The sequence below is a fragment of the Carassius auratus genome, chromosome 25, assembly GCF_003368295.1.
Source record: "Carassius auratus strain Wakin chromosome 25, ASM336829v1, whole genome shotgun sequence".
Lineage (NCBI taxonomy): Eukaryota > Metazoa > Chordata > Actinopteri > Cypriniformes > Cyprinidae > Carassius > Carassius auratus.
In genome coordinates, this window is record NC_039267.1 from 956,024 (window position 1) to 975,303 (window position 19,280).

The 19,280-nt window shown below is 37.8% G+C and overlaps 1 protein-coding gene and 1 long non-coding RNA gene across 4 annotated transcripts; one reads left to right on the plus strand and one right to left on the minus strand.

Annotated features, from left to right (window-relative positions):
* The first annotated feature begins 8,450 nt into the window (after positions 1–8,450).
* On the plus strand, positions 8,451–14,253 carry LOC113042923 (probable G-protein coupled receptor 22). Of its 2 annotated transcripts, none has more exons than XM_026201939.1 (3): positions 8,451–9,416; positions 10,354–11,172; positions 12,560–14,253. In XM_026201939.1, the coding sequence occupies exon 3, from the start codon at positions 12,564–12,566 to the stop codon at positions 13,875–13,877; it is 1,314 nt and encodes a 437-aa protein (XP_026057724.1). In that variant the 5' UTR covers positions 8,451–9,416; positions 10,354–11,172; positions 12,560–12,563; the 3' UTR covers positions 13,878–14,253. The 2 variants fall into 2 exon arrangements, with proteins under 2 accessions (XP_026057724.1, XP_026057725.1); XM_026201940.1 differs by having other exon boundaries at positions 10,358–11,172.
* LOC113042924 (uncharacterized) lies at positions 14,143–17,652 on the minus strand. 2 transcript variants are annotated; one of them, XR_003275635.1, is made up of 3 exons: positions 17,384–17,652; positions 14,374–14,469; positions 14,143–14,282 (listed from the first exon to the last, which is right to left on the minus strand). It is a non-coding gene; the product is annotated as an uncharacterized LOC113042924 (long non-coding RNA). The 2 variants fall into 2 exon arrangements; XR_003275636.1 differs by lacking the exon at positions 17,384–17,652 and adding an exon at positions 14,548–14,617.
* Between the last annotated feature and the right edge of the window lie 1,628 nt (positions 17,653–19,280).

The window sequence follows — 19,280 nt, forward strand, 5'->3', positions numbered from 1 at the left end:
GTAAAATAAAATTTAAATCAATAATTATATTATATTAAATGTTAAATTAAGTGAACATAAATTAAATACATTTGGTGTCTTTTTAGTTTTAGATTAGCCAGTACCTAAAATTTACTTAAAAATGTAATTGAACTTGAATATAAATTGATTAATAAAATAAATAAAAAGATACATTTGTTCAGATCAGTTTTGGAGGTTTGTTAAATCTGATATCAGATTAAAGGGGTCATATGATGCTATTAAAATTTTTCCTTTCTCTTTGGAGAGTTACAAGCTCTTGGTGCATAAAGAAGATCTGTAAAGTTGCAAAGACTAAAGTCTCAAATCCAAAGAGATATTCTTTATAAAAGTTAAGACTTGTCCAATGCAATATAAATCAAAAAAAAAAAAAGGTCTGGGCACATGAGGATACACCAGTACTACAACACTTTTACCCAGAATTCACAGTCCTGCTGGAAGACAGAACACTCTCCTCACTTTTTTCATGAAGCTCATCTTCAGTACAAAGCAGCAGATCCCGCATCTCTTTTACCTTCGCAGATGCTCTAACTGAACCGCTATTTACACGGCAAGCTTTCAGCCCAAGGCTTGGACAGACGGGATCCATCTGAAAGCCTGGCAGCAGAAGTCATCAGATATTCAGACCGTGTTAGTATGTGCAGGGACCAGTGCAGGAGAAAGACAGACTGAAGTGTCTGCACCTTTGAAGTCCAGGACGAATCGTAAACCTGCTTTTCCTTTTTTATTCCTGACACCCTTTCTTGAACAAGGGTGTTTCAAGGTGAACATAAGTATTTCGACGTTATCTCCAGAATGAAATAGCTGCATCTTAAAATATACAAAATTCTGCCTACTACGGTTTAAAAAAAAAGTAGACATTATTCGACAATTAATATTTCAAACAAGTGTATGCTACATTGTTCACTGTTTATAATGTGTGTGATTTTTTTGAAAGTTAAATATGCAATGATAAATTTAGTTTTAACATAATTTTTTTTAAGTTTTAGTTAACTATAATAATAATAACCATGTCAAAACTCTTTCTAACATAGCGATTTGACATTTTTATACGCATGCTGGACTAGATTGCTAATCTAAATCTTGAAGCAAAATAATAGATTAAAAAAGCTTTCGATTATTATTATTACTCACAAAAATAAACCACCTAATCAAACACTGGAACAGGCCAAGAACAACATCTCAGCTCATTCATTCTGAGACCGCAGCAGCATCGCTAACATCAGTCATCTCTACTGGAACGGGAAAGAGATCAGTCAGCTTGTCATTACTAAACACTAATGCCCACCACTTCAAGAGCAGAATTATGGGGTGTGCATCCCGCTTTTGAAAGCCCTGATGAATACCGATGGGTTTCAGCGTGAGAAAGTGGGAGACATTCTTGTCTGCATTGGATGTTCACACGTCGAATGTTTACATGGAAGTTCCTCTGGTTCTCTGAGCGACATCCGACTGAAAGGCTCTCTTGATGTGGAAAAACAAACAGGACGTCTCGTCTTCTGAGCCTCACAGCAGGAGCTGGTGGGTTTCTGACTGCACATGGGCTCGTGAATGATGAGTTCACGTCCCAAACGTTCAAGTGACTGTCAAGCTCGACGACACGTGATAATCATCAGATGATCCCGCAGTGCGCAGTGTGTTGTTTAGGGTCCCTGGGAGAAAAAATAAATATGCAACATATTTTCTATGGCCAGGACAAACAACTGTGATTCACGTAGAAAAATGTACTCTGCGTTCAACATTCTGGTTTAGTGATTACCAAGTTTGTTAAATGAAAAAAATATACCTCAGTGGTTGAACTCCAAGATGTAGAGGAGTTTGTTTCTTCATCAGATTTGGAGAAATGTAGCATTTCATCACTTGCTCACCAGTGGATGTGAATGGGTGCCGTCAGAATGAGAGTCTAAACAGCTGATGAAAACATCACAATAATCCACAAGTAATCCACACCACTCCAGTCCATCAATTAACATGCTGTGAAGAGATAGCAAATAGCCTAATTCTGATACATGCGATGACTATCCATTATGACATGTAGCCATTTACCCATTATGACATGTAGGCATATATATATATATATAGCCTACAAAAAAGAATCTTATGCATTGCAATCCTTTAATTTGTAATATTTGGCATGTTTGTGTGCTGCTGTTTGTCCCTGTGTTTAATAAGCAGTGTGTACGCTCTTAAAATAACAAAGAAAAAACATTTCGGCAGACTTTAGACCAGGTTTGAGTTGGTCTATGGCGCAGTCTGTTTTTCAGCTTCTTAAAATAGCAATGCGCCATCAATGTGCCTGAACACACCTCTTTCTTTAGACCAGCATGCACATGGGCACACAAGTGAGCGCAAATGCATTTGCTAATTAAACGGTGTGGCGCTAGATGGGAAAATGTGAATTGTAACTAGCCGGATTGAAACTAGCAAACACACTCACGCAACGCCTTGCGTCGCATTGCGCCGGGGTCGCCGTGATTTTGCCAAGTAAGACATGTTCCTGGATCAACATCTTTTGATGATCCTGGATCAACATTATTTTCCAAAAATAGAAACTTAACCCAATCCCTACCCCTAAACCTAACCTTACCAATAATTTATTCCTAAAATCAGTGGGAAATGATGGCTGATGGCACAATTTAATCTAGTACATTACATATTTTGGAGGATTACATCAATAGAATCTATTTTTCTAGTGTATAGTGTTTCAAATCATTTCAATATCATGCTACTTTACTGTCAGTGTAGGCAGTGGACAGCAACACAGCTCACTAGGTTTCATAACATAGCTCTTGTAATACTAAGCAGAGTGTGGAGAACCCCAGGATTTGTTAATGCATGACATAGCAGTTTCTCTCTTGAATCTCTGACCGCGGGGTGAACAATGTGTCCTCTGGAGCATGTCTGCTGCATTCTGAAACAGCGGACCTGTCCTTTCTCACGATAACAAGCTAATGTAAACATGCAACTCAAACAGGAAGTCAAGGAGCTTGCAGTGACTGAGTAAAAAGCTGCTCTGTCTCCTTTGGTGTGCTATGCTGTAATATATAGGAGTAGTCATTTACTTTATAAGTGCATTTAAAATATTAGTGCATTGTCCAAAATTGCAACCTTATCTTAAACTAGTGTTATCAGCCTTTTTGCTCCCAAATTTTAGACAAAATTTTAATTAAGCTACAATCTTTGTTAACTGCATAACTGGAAATACCTAAATCTTTTGTGACTTCAAGGTTGAGGACTCATGAACAAGCCTCAGGTGGTTTGCTGTTCTCTGCTGGACACCAGGACGGTTTCCATTGGTCAAACTGGTCTGGTTTGAATTTCAAGGGGGTTTAGCCATTTGTTAACTGGTCAGGATGGTAGACCAGTTGGTTGTCCATCTAACCCAGCTTGGCCAGGCTGTGAGACCAGCTAAGACCAGGATGGTTTCCACTGGTCTGGTTTGAAATATTTCAAGGTGTTTTAGCCATTTGTTAACCGGGTTAGAATGGTAGACCAGTTGTCCAACCAGATAAGACTGTCAGGCTGTGAAACCAACTGAATCCAACAAAAGACCTCAGAAAAAACACACTTACTTTGTCTACTGAACCGAAATTGCATCCACCTCAATTTATATGAAATGCAATCATTTCCAAAATAATGACTGCATGATTTCAGGTATGATTGGTTCTCCATTTTCACTAGATTATAGCTGCATTTGAGTCGTCTTTGGGAAGTTTGCATTTATGTATTTGGAAGTCATAATTTAAGTCATTTTCATTGGGCAATTTAATATTTCTTTCTCTCTTTTTGACAAAGTTACTGACAAATGAAGCTTTTTTAGCACTGATCCAAAAAATAAGGAGGTAAATTAGTTATGGAAGCTGCATATTATCCCTCTGAATGAAGAAAAATGTAATTTTTCATATAAACCTCATAAACCTGCTAAATGATTATTTCTTTTCTAGCAAGCTTAATCAACAATATATAAAATGCAAAATGTTCAGTCAACATTAACTATTACAACTTACGACCAATAATAACTAACATACACCATAATTCTTTATTTGACGGCCCCAAAGTCTTTTTTTTCAAGAACATGTAAAGCCATTAATCTCATGAATACAATCAATACGAAGCATGTGACCTCACCAGCACTAATTAATGTAACCAATTAGTCTGACATCACAGAGGACCAGAGATGACACAGAACACATACAGTAAACAAATCTCATAACGTGCTAATAAGAACTGATGATGCAATGAGACATCAAGGATGAAAAAGAGAGTGAGAAAGACCACAATTACGCACAGACAAAACAGTCTTGCCTCACTGACCATATTATCAAATTTACAAGCTCCAACAATAAAGATTAATCACTTCAGGCTACCGTGTATTGCACACAAATCAGATTCAGAGTGTCATAAATGCAAACAAAGATGAGTGATTTGTTTGCTTAAACATCAAAGGGCTTATAAATGCAGGCTGGCTGGAGTAGAAGCACATCAGTGGAGCCCCACGACCAATTATTATTCATTGATTGCACAGAGATGAACATTTAGCACTGAATAAGAGGATTGAAAAAATTTGCAGACAGGCTAATTGATTCTACAGTTTGATTGACCATGTAGGTAGTCACGGCATGACAATATTCAGCCATATCTCATGTCTACGAGTGTGATATAGCATTTATACAACTGTTCTATGGCACGAGTGTGTAAAACCATTAAAAAAAATAACAACAGAGTGTCTATAAAAGCCCTCTTTTGTGCAGAACTGCCATTCGCTACAAGTTGAGTTTAACAGCGGAGCCCAAGATCCATTCCTAATTCCAAAACGTCACTTAAGAACTATAGTAACGAAGGAATGTTGAGTTGCTTTATTTAAAGCTTATAATTTCATTACTGCATTACAGTATTTATCTGGCACAAAAACAAAGAGGATCTCGATTAGGGGGACAGCTTTAAATTAAACCTCTATAGTCACACTAAAAAAAACATGGTGTCGATGAACAACGGCATCAAAATAGATGATGTGAAATTAGTATGTTAATTAGCACTGAGTGATCGTCCCAACTAGCATTTAACTTTAATTTGTTCATTTTAGAAGCATCCTGCTTTCACCTAAAGATGTAAAACACTTTCTACTCCAGTTTCTCGCTTGCTTTTACCACTTTAGTCGAGAAAGTTTTCAGATTTACAGTGCGTATTAAGAAGCGAGTGATTAAAACACTCCTGCCACTTCAGTAACACAAAGGCGGGCGACTCTATTAGCGTTCTGCTAATCTACCGGGAGACTGAACACTCCGGCTACAAAGAGCATGAGTGGCACTGCACTAGAGAGATAAAAGAGCCACTGCTGAGACCGCTGTCTTGCTCAAACTGATTTCTGGCACAGCCAAAAAAGCCTCTCAGATGGCCAGGCCGAGAAAAATCAGAAGTCCAACAGGGTTTCAGCAGTTTTACTCCCAGAGCGATAGCGGACGGATCGAAGCTGAGCTTGAGTGCTGGAAATCCCAGCTGTCTGTCTGTCGCTCTAGAAAAATGTGCAGCTTAAATTTAGTCAAGTCTGTCTCTTTGACCAGACCAGATTTCTGAGGTAAACTCCACTTAAAAAACGAATGAAAATTTTAGATGGCATACTCCATTACTCCAGTGCGTTCAAAATACTTAGCATTTTCTTTGCATAAATCATGTTTATTTAGATTAATAATAGGTTATATGACTAAAATATGTGTTGTATAACATAAACCCAGTTTACTTAAAAACATCATGGAATTTATTGTGTAGCTACATGGAAATACCATGGTAGCTTATATTTTGCAATATAGGCCTAATATAATTTTAAATAAATGCTGTTCTTTTGAAGTTTATATTTGTCATTTGTATCATGGTTTCCACCAAAATATGAAGCAGCAAAATTGTATTTATAATGGATAATAATATAAATGTTTATTGAGCAGTAAATCAGTATATTAGAATGATTTCTGGAGGATCATGTGATTCTGAAGACTGGAGTAATGATGCTTGGCAATCAAGCTTTACATCACAGGAATAGATGACTTTTTAAAATATATTCAAATAGAAAACTGTTATTTTAAATTGTATAAATATTTCTGTTTTGCAGCCTTGCTGAGCAGAAGAGACTGAATGGTGGTGTAGCCTATACTTAGGTTACCTTCACAAAACTACAATATTTTAGATGTGGCACTTGGCACAATGCTTGTATCAAGTTTTTAGACATGTCTCATGAAAATCCCATGGTATTAATATGGTAAATTACATTACTTTGGACTTTTTGTAGATTTGCCATGAAAATCGCATAGTATTAATAAGGTAAATTACATTAATTTGGACTTTTTGGACATGTGCCATGAAAATCCCATGGTATTAATATGATAAATTACATTACTTTGGACTTTTTGGACATGTGCCATGAAAATACCATGGTATTAATAAGGTAAATTACATTAATTTGGACTTTTTGTAGATTTGCCATGAAAATCCCATGGTATTAATAAGGTAAATTACATTAATTTGGACTTTTTGGACATGTGCCATGAAAATCCCATGGTATTAATATGGTAAATTACATTAATTTGGACTTTTTGGACATGTGCCATGAAAATCCCATGGTATTAATATGGTAAATGACATTACTTTGGACTTTTTGGACATGCATCATGGTAGCTACTTATATACTCTAAAAATGCTGTGTTGTTAAACCCAACTTTTGGGTTAAAAAATAAATGTAAAAAATTTAGCTGGGTTATTCCATATTTTGACCCAAAGTTTGGTTGAAACAACTCAATTTTTTATAGTGTAGAGTACCATAAGAATCAGTTAGAAAACTTATCTTACCATCAGATACCATCAGATACCATCACAGTACCCACCAAAGTATAGTAAGTGAACATATCTGTAAAATATACTTACTGCACTATTTTTTCTTTTCACAGCCTTCATCTGTCTGTTTTTTCATATAACCACACATATATTGAGACACATAACTGTCGAGTGAGGAACAATATATATGGCAATCAAAAGAGCTATTTTTAATATTCATCATACATTTTTATTCACAGCACACAACGCTGAACGCTAGTGTCATTTCCCTCTAAAAACCATCACAGAAAAATGGTCAGGAATAACAGAATATTACTCTGCAGTCTTGGAAGGCTGCTGGGAAAGCATGCTGAAATATTAATGGCAGCTGAAATATCGAGCCTGTCTTTAGTGCAAAGTTTTCAGTGGCACTGCTGCCATGTCTATAGAAGACTGTTTACCACTTAATAATACAACATGTGCTTTTCAGAATCAGAACGTGTGGAGAGCTGCATGCCAACAACTGCTTCAAATGTGAGCACAGACACAAACACACACACACACCATATTCCTGTAGAAACTGTCACTTTAGACGCCCCCCTTACCTGCCAAATGAGCCAAACAAAACAAATTGAGAAAGAATGCTCTTTCTGCAGCTGACAGGCCGACTTAATTGAAACTATCAATCACAATTCCTCTACATATTACACACACACTAAGTGTTCCCATCATATAAATCAAACACACATGCTCCATTCCTAAAGCTAGTGCAATGCCTATACTACCTACACAGTTGGCTACAAATAGAATCTCGTTAGTTAACAATTTGCTCTACATAGGCAGCAACTCTTACGTCATACTATTAGCATACAGGTCAACATGAGACCTTAGGAACAAACGATTTTAATAATTTACCATTAGCATGCTGCTTATGACATTTGAATAAAAAAAATACAAAATATCACACACAAATATTAGGTAAAATCATGTTGTGTTCAAAAAGCCTGAACTTTTTTTTGCATTGTGCATTTTTACGGATGCACAATATAGTGGTAAATATTGGTTATCGGTCGATATGGGTTCACATTCATTAATTTATCGGTCAATTGCCTATTTCCTCTAATTTTACATTTAGATTACCTTTTCAAAATCACTATCTATGATTATGTTAATCTTTAAAGGTACTAATAATTTAATTAGGCTAATTAAATATAATCTTAAGCATATGTCAAAATAATATATATATATTTAAGTACAATTCTATTATATATATATATATATATATATATATATTTCCCACAATTAATATTTTCATACTGAAAATGAATATTGAGTATTATCAGTATATTCATTTTTAGTAAATATTTATTTAAAATATTACATGTAGATATGCATTTTTATAATAACCTGTAATAACCCCATAAATGGAAATTTGTCATAAATTCTCAAAATATTAATATATTACATATAATATTATTACTAACATTATTACATAATTATTACATAGCATTTTTTATCTAAATATTTAGTATTTACTAAGTATTGTAAATATTATTAATTGAAAATAATATATGTAGACATACATTTGTATTTAAATATTGTGTGTGTGTGTGTGTGTATAGATGAAACATGTTATTGGCTTATAGGTATCAGCCAGTATTTTTTACATCGTTTCATGTCTAAATTTTATATATGTTCTGTTACTGAACAAATTACTTCGCTTAGATTTTTTTTTTCCCCTGAGCTTATCGCAATTCATTCTGGGACAACCTTCTCCGTTATGGATTCATGTAATGCTGCTTTAAAAAAAGAGCCAAATGAGGTATTTAAAAACAGCCTGTATGCCATAAAATGTTGCCTACGTAGGCAGCTCACTAGGTTTGGAACAGAGCCACACTCTATTGTGCCCTTTTCCCAGTAGTCCCCTATCCACTTTCATCACAGAGCACGGCATCAAATATGAATGAAAACATGCAACTCCGACACAGTGCTTAAATAGAACCAGAAGCATCTCCGCAGGGACTGACAGATGCAGCCGAGACTGTGCTGCCATCGCAGGATGGAGGGAAAAGCTGGATGGAGAGAATGACAAGAAAACAAAAGAAAGAGTGCAACCCCACTCTCCAGGGAGGAAAGGGTTAACCCCATTACGACAAACCAATCAGAGGAGGGAGCAACACTGCAAAACCGCCGCAGTGAGTGAGAGAGGGAGACTAAGATAGAGAAGGAACGAATGAGAGAGAGAGAGATGGGGACAAGAGAGGATGAGGAGGCGCAACAGAGGGGTGCAACGGCAACACTTCAACGCATCACAGTTTGAAGAGAGCGTGTGGGATCAAGGCAGAGGAAAAGCAGCAAGACAGAGTTAGCAGGACAGTAGATCAAAGTCAGGGGACGTCTGTTTCACTCCGCTGGCACCGCTGACAGTTCACACGGACAGCACTTGATTCATGCTCCTCAGCGGGAAGCAGGTTCACGACACAATGACATGCAACGGCTGCAAAAGTGTGTGCAGAAGATGCACTTGTGGATCTCAGATGATGCTTTGGTGAAGCTGTAGCTGTTGCACGACAGATGAGAACTCCGGGAGCGCAAAGGTAAGAGAACGATGTCGAATAACTTTGGAGATCAAATGTGATTGAATGAATATGCATGCCACTGGATAGAAAACCATTTAAACAGTTATAATCCCAAAAAAAAGCAGATGTCGAAACTTAGAAGATAGCAGATATACGGCTCCCTGGGTGACACCAGCATCTTTTAGACAGCAATCTGTCAAAATTGGAGTTGCCCTAGTAAATCAAACTTGAATAAATCAACAAAACGAAGGATAGAGCAGAACTAAATAATGCATATTTCAAGAATGCAACTAAATATTCATGACTGAAGGAATGTAGGTAATATAAAAAAAATGTATCAGTGAAAGCTCCAGTTTGATGACTAATCTGAATATCTGAGGGGACGTGTCCTCCTCAGTGTCTACATTTGTGACTATCTTGCCACTGCCTGTAAACAACAATCCGACTATAGTTAGTCTATTGATCCATGTCTCCTCAGACAAATTTTGCCCCCAAAACCTGATCGATACTGTTTACTGTTTCTCCCCGATTTATCAAAGTCTGCTGGACTGTGACATCTGGGAAGAATGTACAGTGTAATGTCTCATTCATGGCTGGAACATGATCACCTCGTTACACGTGAATCATGAAGTTGTATTCTTGAGTGAAAAATGATGTGAGAAATTACAGACTTAAAAATCACAGGTGCTTGTGTTACCTTCTCTAAAAGGCATTGCTTTGGAAATGAGTGTTTGTAGATTGTTCCCAAGATGCACAAGCCCATCCATCAACCCCTGCAGGTTCACAGGTGTACCTTCACATGGACGTTAAGCAAAACCAGGGCTTGTGCATTTCCACAGACTGCTTGGTAAAGATGAATGGATGACACATGGAAGTCGTTACTTGATGATGGATTTGATGCAGGCTTAATGAATAATTGATTGTTCACTTATCAATGCTTCTTGCTTTTTTCAAGGCAGGATTGAAGGATTAAAGAGCTGAAGAAAACTGCTTCCAAAGTGCATTGCAGAGTCTCTCCGGCCTGCAAGGACATTCCCTAGAGTGGATTTCCCAGGTGAAGTCATTCCTTTGCACACTACGGATGCAGAGTGGTTTTATAATGTGCTTCAGACAACATTGACGACGCAGCCTAAAGGTCACCTTCTGTGAGGGGACAGGAAATTAGATTTACAACACCCAGAATGCACCACCCCCTCATACTGACCTAAACAATTTTGTGACCTTGGATGCTTTGGCAGATGGCACATGCAAATCAGCAAATCAATGTGGATTTATCACTTTCTAGGGCCCATAAAAATGCAATAACGGGAATACATCAGTGTTGAAGGAACGGTGTGAGACCAGGTTACTGGATTTCTTCATCCTAATGGTATCGAGGGAGATTAACACAACTTCCCAACCCTAATGTGGATATAATAATCAATCAAAACAATCGTTTTCAGTTGTCTCTGAATCACTTGCCATTTTCTTAGGACTCTTAAACAAACAAGAGCGAAACCTCTGAAAGAGAACGAGAATGACACCTCTTTGTTAGTTCTGGACATGGCAAGGGATCAAACATATTGTTTGGTTTTGTAAAAACTAAAGAAACTGCTGCCAAATTGTCCTCTCTGAACGCTAAGCGAAAAAATCACTTGGATTACGAGGATCAAGAAGCGCAGAATACTTCCTTGAAAGGCCATGCCTAAGGCTGATGTACAAGTTGTACAACTTCCAGATTATCTTGACTCGACTGCTGACTCCCGAGGCTGAGAAAGAAGCTGGAAGGGGAAGGGTAAGTCAACAAATGTGTATAATAAACTATTAGACAGTTGTCATTAGTCGTCAAGGATGTCCAGAAAACAAGCTTGATGATCTGTGAGGTGTTGTGTTTTAGCTCATGAAGTCATTTGAATTTCCATTTGGTTTCACTCCACTGTGTCGGTCAGTCTACATCACAACACAAAGTCTTATTAGTTCCATGTTGGCACCTTGAAGCATTCATCTACATTGGAGTAAATTACAAAAGCCAGGTTCATACTTATTATCTCAGCGATCCTCTCTCTCTCTGAATTTTCCCCCTTGGTGATGAATGAAACCCAGCACTAAAGACAGTCACATTTGTAAATGGAGCAATCCATCGCTGCACAACAAATGAAACTGCATTGTGGACTAAAATAATAACTAAAGTGTGTCTATTCATAGCAGCGGCCAACACAGAATGGCCGATGCATTATTAGTCACCGTGCACACAAACATCTAATATAAAGCCATTAGCAGGCCGAGAGGGAATCTGCAGACAATTTGTGCATTTTCTGAACTGATCCATGTTAGAAAACTGCTAAATTTTATGCAAATGGAGTTAAACCTGGTCATTAAGAGATGAAAAAAGGGAAAACACAGTTTATCTAATGATTTTGTTGGTTCTTGAATAATAACATCCTGTCACCATTGCAGACAACTTCATTTGAATTTCCTGTAGCTCAAAGAGTAGCACATGGCACTAGCTAGCAATGCCAAGGTCATGAGTTTGAATCCCAGGGAAAACAAAAACTGATTAAAAAAAAATGCATCTGCCAATTGCATAAATGTTATTGTTGTTTAGTTGCTATCTTTTAGATTAGAAGCACATCAACAAGCAGAGTTAGGCAAAATTCTGAATGAGTTCAGAGTGAATGAATCAGAATTTTGAATGAACTTGGCTACAGCCCACAGAAAGTCGTATTGGAATGACATTATCTATCTATCTATCTGCAAGAAAAACATAAGAATTTCAATCTGTTTGCTCAACGCTATCTCACGACCAATTCGTACATATTTTGCGAGGTGGCTAATTCATACGACCTCACTCGTACGATTTTGTATGATTTGTCTAGACCCCAGTGATGGGTTAGTTTAGAAGCGGGGTTAGGTGTAGGTCATTCACACAAATTCATACGAATTGTGCAACCCATAAAATACGTGATTTAACACAAATTGTACGAATGATGTCATACAAATTCATACAAATTAGCCACCTTGTAAAATAAGGACGAATTGTCGTGAGGCTGGTTTGCTACATATATTCCAATTTGGGAACCAAACTGGATTTCTAAATGATTCTCAATTCAATACAATATGACGCAATGCTGTTCTTCCCACACATTTCTCTGATTATGCATCCTTCTATTTTTACCTTTTAGGATAATGCACGTCCCTCCCGCAACGGAGGAAGAAAGCACCATGAGTAACGTTACAGTCCTCGACATCACTGAGTCCGTGAGTCCCGCCATGACGGTGGCCAGCCCTTACCCTTACACACTCAGCTTCCAGGTGTCCCTGACCGGATTCCTCATGCTGGAGATCGTCCTGGGATTGAGCAGCAACCTTACCGTACTGGCCCTCTACTGCATGAAGTCCAACCTGGTCAATTCTGTCAGCAACATTGTCACCATGAACCTCCATGTGCTGGATGTGTTGGTGTGCGTTTGCTGCATCCCTCTGACCATTGTTGTGTTGATGCTGTCGCTGCAAGACGACACGGTGCTCGTCTGCTGCTTTCATGAGGCCTGCGTGTCCTTTGCAAGCGTGGCTACGGCAGCAAACGTACTAGCCATCACTTTGGACCGATACGACATCTCCGTGAAACCAGCCAATCGTGTGCTGACTATGGGACGAGCGGTAGCTCTGTTAGGTTGCATTTGGGTGCTGTCCTTTCTCAGTTTCTTGGTGCCATTTATCGAGGTGGGATTCTTGGGACCGGAGCCCACCAAAGCCAATCAGACCACCGTTGTCCACGTCAACGAATATTACACTGAACTTGGTCTGTACTACCACCTAGTGGCCCAAATCCCCATTTTCTGTTTGACTGCCATCATCATGCTAGTCACGTACACCAAGATCCTACAGGCACTCAACATACGCATTGGTACACGCTTCCACGCTACACAGAAGAAGAAGAAAAAGATGAGGAGGAAAAATAACTTTTCCCTTATGTCAACATCTGAGCAACAGCTGCCCGAGATCACGGACGCCTCGCAGAGCAGCAACCGAGGAAATGCTCCGCTTGGCATGCGCACATCCGTCTCGGTGATCATCGCTCTGCGAAGGGCCGTCAAACGCCACCGTGAGCGGCGTGAGCGCCAAAAGCGCGTTTTCCGCATGTCGTTGCTCATCATCTCCACGTTCCTTCTCTGCTGGACGCCCATCACTGTTTTAAACACTGTGATCCTCAGCACAGGCCCCAGCGACCTCACCGTCAAGCTCCGAATGGGTTTTCTGGTCATGGCCTACGGCACCACGGTCTTCCATCCTCTCTTGTATGCCTTCACGAGGCAGAAGTTCCAGAAAGTCTTGAAAAGCAAAATGAAGAAACGGGTGGTTTCCATCATCGAAGCAGATCCGCTGCCGAACAATGCGGTGATTCGAAACTCCTGGATTGATCCCAAACGGAATAAGAAAGTGACGTTTGACGATCACGAAGCCAGGCAGAAATGCCTATCATCCGAAGATGCAGACTAAAACTACTTTGCGACCTCCATAACAGGAAGTAGCTCACATTAAAGCACTGTTATACAAAAAGGGAACCGTGTTATGTGAATATTAGTCTTACATGAGCAGATATCGAAGAATCGGTAACTATTTATAACATGGAATATAATATGATAGGTTCCATAGATTGATGCTATTGCAGTAACATGGCGCATGTCCTTTATAAACCACTGTATGTACTGTAAATACATGAAAACTGAGATTTGTACATACTCTTTATCAGTAATATTCCATATTCATGACTTGTAGCCTGTGTATACATGTATTTATAATAAATACATAGGTGGGGAAAAAGATGAAATTCATCTTCTTTTTGACTTGAACGCAGATGCTGTGAACATCATCTTGTGTAGGAATATGAACATATTATTGTATCTGTGGAAGAACAAAGGAGAATTACTAATCATCACATAGCAATTCATTTTGTTAAGCTCCAAACACAAACAAAATCGGGAAAGGTACTTACAAAAGTCATCATGACATCACAACTCTTTTCCTTTGTCTAACCTCATAAAATCCATGTCATGTCGTCTTGTGTGTGAATATGAAGAGATTATCATTTCTGTGGAACAAATATGGGACAATTATTGACGAATCATCACAAAGCAATTCATATGTTAAGCTCCAACAAAACATTTACAATAGTCGCCTTGTGTTGCTGCACTCCAAATCACATGACACTTTCAATGAGGAACAGACCAAAATTTAACAGATGGCAAAGCCTTGAGAATCACAAAGAAAAGGAGGAAAGATGCTGCAAATATCATAGAGCAGTCAAATCTGAGGAAACGTCGGGTTCATTTTGGCTCTGCTCTCATTACAAAAAGTCTCTCATTTTGCATTCACTGAAACACTAGAGTTAAGCTCCCATTCACCAAATCTGCATACATATTAATGAATATTTTCCCAGGTCAGCACTGTAGCTCTTAGAGGTCTATTGTGCACCATTACGAGAACATTCTGCTTTACATTTTCAGTGGGAATTATTTAGTATTGTCAAGAATGAAATGAACCAATGCCAAGCAGAATTAGATCAATATCACAGTGATTTACATAGAAATCGCTTAACAGTTCTGAATGTTGGTGTAAACAAAAACGGAAACAATACTTTTAGTTGATTCACAAGTTTGAAGTCTGAATTGGGTAAGATGAGACAAAAAACATGAAAAAAATACAAAAAGAAAATGTATCCCCACTGGCTGCACAGTATGTGTGTTGTGTTTTAAATTATTATTCATGTACTATTGTTGCAATGAATATGGTTAACTTTTATCTTAATATTTAACATTTTTATTTTACTTTTAATTAATATTTTAGCAATTTTGTAATGTGCTTTTGCATTTGTTATGCAAAAAAAAACTATTTGACTTATATATATATATACATATATTTTAATTCAGTTAATTACAACATCTTTTTTATTTATACTTTAGTTTTAGTTTTAGAACAAATGACTCATGTGAGCTGGTTCTTTGAAATGATTTGGTCAAAAGGACTCCATTAGAATCATTCTAATGAATTACTCACTGAACCGTTTGGAGCTTTTTTGACTTATTTGACTTCCATTAAGTCTAACTTAGCGTGAACGGTGTATTTACTGTAAGCCATGTGAGTCTTAAAATCAGAGCAATTACTGACTGGTTATTCCTACAGCATCATATAATTAAAGATTCAAAATAAATAGGCTATTAATTACAATTTACCATTCAAGGAATCCAAATACAGAGCTAAAGAGATATATGAACCACAGGGGAAGGATAACAAGGGTTTTGAGATGCTCATACATCAGCCTTGATGGCAGGTAAAGTGCACTTGGCTTAAATGGGCCAAATTTGTAGGTAAACAATGCAGGTAGAGAGATGGTGTTGATTCACCATTAATCACGCCATTTAGAATAGAAAATGAACATCCAATATTCTGTCTTGTTTCCCAACGACCTCTACAAAAGCAATATCAAGCCAGCATCCTGCGGCGTCAATGGGTCACACCTACCGAGTCCTGTTATTTGCTGGGATAAAATCATATGTTTGATTTGAAATGCCCTCTGCAGACATCTGAAGCCGGTTTCAAGGTGTTGTAAAATTCAGGTCACACAAGTGACCCGCAATTCACAGCTCTGCCTTGTTCCAAGTGACGGCACTTCAAACAACCAAACGGGTCACTCAATATGCCACGTGACCTTTCGTCACACTTCGCTCTCATAAGATTTGCACCTCTCAGATCGTCCTGTTAAACTGTAATTGAGAATCATCAATCCCTCTATAAACAGTCAATGTACCATAAGTGTTTCATAAAAGCATCTTTTGCCTCAACGAAGCTTTTGTGAAACGGAAACAGTTCTTCAGATGTTGAAGGTTCTTTATGGAACCATTCAGACAAAAAGGTTCTTCTACAAGATTTATTTTTAAGAGTGCAAGTGGCTGAACCGTCTTTTGCTCTCTGGGTAACAAGCCCAGTTTACAAGCACTTGATGCATATAAAACGGTTCATAATGAAGGAACAAGTTCGGATTTAAACTATTTTTTTCTGGTCACACTGCATCCAAGAAGTCCTTTAAAACATCTAGAGGGCAAACAGTGGAAGAAAAAAACAGAAAAATGGCTCACATTTGTTAGCGAAACTTCCTTTCAAAAATTCACAGTCGTATAAATAATTTGTATGTTATGATTGCTTAAATGCTCATTGCCCAGAAGCAACACTGTGCAACTGTGGAGTGAAATGAATACGGCTACTATAGAGAATACTAAAACTGTCAAATGCCATGATTTTAATATAGATCTCTTCTATTATTAAACATCTAGCATTTTAATATGTATTAAAGGGACAGTCCACCCTGAAATCATTTACTCACCCTCATGTTGTTTCAAACCTGACTTATTCCATATGTTATATCATGTTTTGTGCGAGAGCTAGAAAAGTATTATTTCTTTGCTATTAATACACTTATATAGTTTTTATAAATTAGCATTCATTTTCAGCTTTTATTTTCGTTTACGTTTTTGTAATTTTGTTGTGTTTTTGGGATTATCAGTATTTGTTTAATTTCTTTTTGGTTTCATTTATTTCATTTTTTGCATTATTCATTTAAGTACTTCAGCTTTTTGGTGTAGTGAGGACAAAATCTTATCTTGATGATATGTATTTACTACAGTATTTATCAATACTTTGAGTTTGCTTTTTTTGTGTATTTTGAGTTAAAGGGTACATAACATACAGTTTCACCTTATCTCATGTTAATCTTGAGTACCTATAGAGTAGTACTGCATCCTTCATCATATCTCCAAAAAGTCTTTAATTTAATCATATTTATAAAAGAAAAATACAGCTTTCCGATTCGTTCCGGAAAAGGCCGAGGTCCTGGAGGCATGACATGAGCGGAGCTTTAATATTGAAGTTTCGTGTTGTTTCCGTTAACATATATTCACTTATGTGCTTAATTCCAACAAAATACAGAAATATGATGCAATTGTACTTACATGAATGGGGTCTTTTATCACAGGGACGGCTCCATGTTTTAATAGCAAACGATGTGCAAATCCAGCGTCGACTTGGGCCTTGTTTATAAAACATCCGTCACTCAAAAGAATAGAACACAAACGCACTTGATACACTCCTGCCCCAGAAAAACAAACTGCATCCACCGTTCATGTAATGCTGGGTTCTTGGGGAGGCTGAACACAGTAAACTTTCCCTCACATTAAAAAATGCACTTATTTGGAGACATTCTTGAACAAATCCTATGTAGCGCTACCAACGATTTTGAAGTGCGTTGATGTGCGCGGTCTCGCTCTCCTCTGGTCATTGTGTGCGCGCGGGCGCGCTTTTCCCAGAGAAATGCTCATATAAGGACTTCCGTTCTCGTCTACGTCATTAGATCCATGATTTATTATTATTTTTTTGTATTATTAATTTAAGTAATTCAACTTAAACGTATTTTATTTCAGTTTGGTGCCACACCAACAATTTGTTTTATGGTTATTCACTGAGTGGTCGATTCAGTTGAAAAATGAACTTTTTCTTGAGTTCAACTCCCTGATTCAATGATCAGCTCACTTAAAGGAAAGATTTTTCACAAATAACTACTAAATTTCAAATAAAGCTACTGAATGACTTATATAAATAATATAATTAATTGGACTCTGGAAGCTGTGTTATATAAAACAGAATAATATACATTAAATTGTATACATTTGTGCTCATGAGGTTTTGAAACATAATGAGGTTGAGTAATTGATGACAGGCTGAACCAGTAAAGGGGGGGTGAAATGCTCGTTTTCACTCAATATCCTGTTAATCTTGAGTACCTATAGAGTAGTACTGCATCCTTCATAACTCCAAAAAGTCTTTAGTTTTATTATATTCATAAGAGAAAGATAGTCTGTACCGATTTTTCCCAGAAAAACACGAGCGCCTAGAGGCGTGACATGTGGGCGGAGCTAAAGAATCACGAGCGCCAGTAGGATTTTATGTTGAGCGCGTTTGGAAGCTGTGACACAGATCCAGAGGCTGAAATTTACCAAGAGCAGCATCAGCAAAGGCTTCTCTATGTGGTATGTACTGAAACTGTATATATTTGCTTAGCGGTTTTGGAAAATGACTAAGTTCCACTTTGTCGTCTATTTTTTTTTTAAACTGTACATGTGGAAGGTGCAGTTTGATGCCAACATTGCATGTTGTTTACTTGATGTGCTTACACGCCGATAGCTAAGTTAACAACACAGAGATATTTGAAGCAGTTTTACTCACCGCCTGCGGTTCCAACACACGATCGTGACCCTTTTTCGTTGGGATTGCATTATCCTTAAGAAATAAACGATGTGCAAATCCAGCGTCAACCTGGGCTTTGTTTGTAAAACAAGCATCTTCGAAATGCAGGGAACAAACAGAAACACTTGCACAACTCCATTGATGCTCTGTAAAAATAAACTCCATCCACTGGTCCCTTAATGCTGTTTCTCTTTTGGTAATCTGTGCAGGGTTGTCTTGCCCTGGCAACCAAAAACACACTTCTTTTGTGACATTTCGCGACGCTCTCGCTGTGATGAGTGATTGTCTGTGCACAGCCTCTCTCTGCTCTGCTATACGGGAGCGCGCTCTTCCGGCAGACGCGCCCTTAGCACCCATATAAGGAAATTTCGCTCCATCTAACTCACACAGAGCCATACTCGAAAAAAACTTTCCGAAACTTGTGACAAACCGGAAGGAGTATTTTTGGAACAGAAATACTCCTTCAAACGTACAACTTAATTTTTGAAACTTTGTCCATGTTTAGCATGGGAATCCAACTCTTTAACAGTGTAAAAAAACTCAGTATGCATGAAATAGCATTTCACCCCCCCTTTAAGTAACATTTTAATAACACATTAAAGCTGC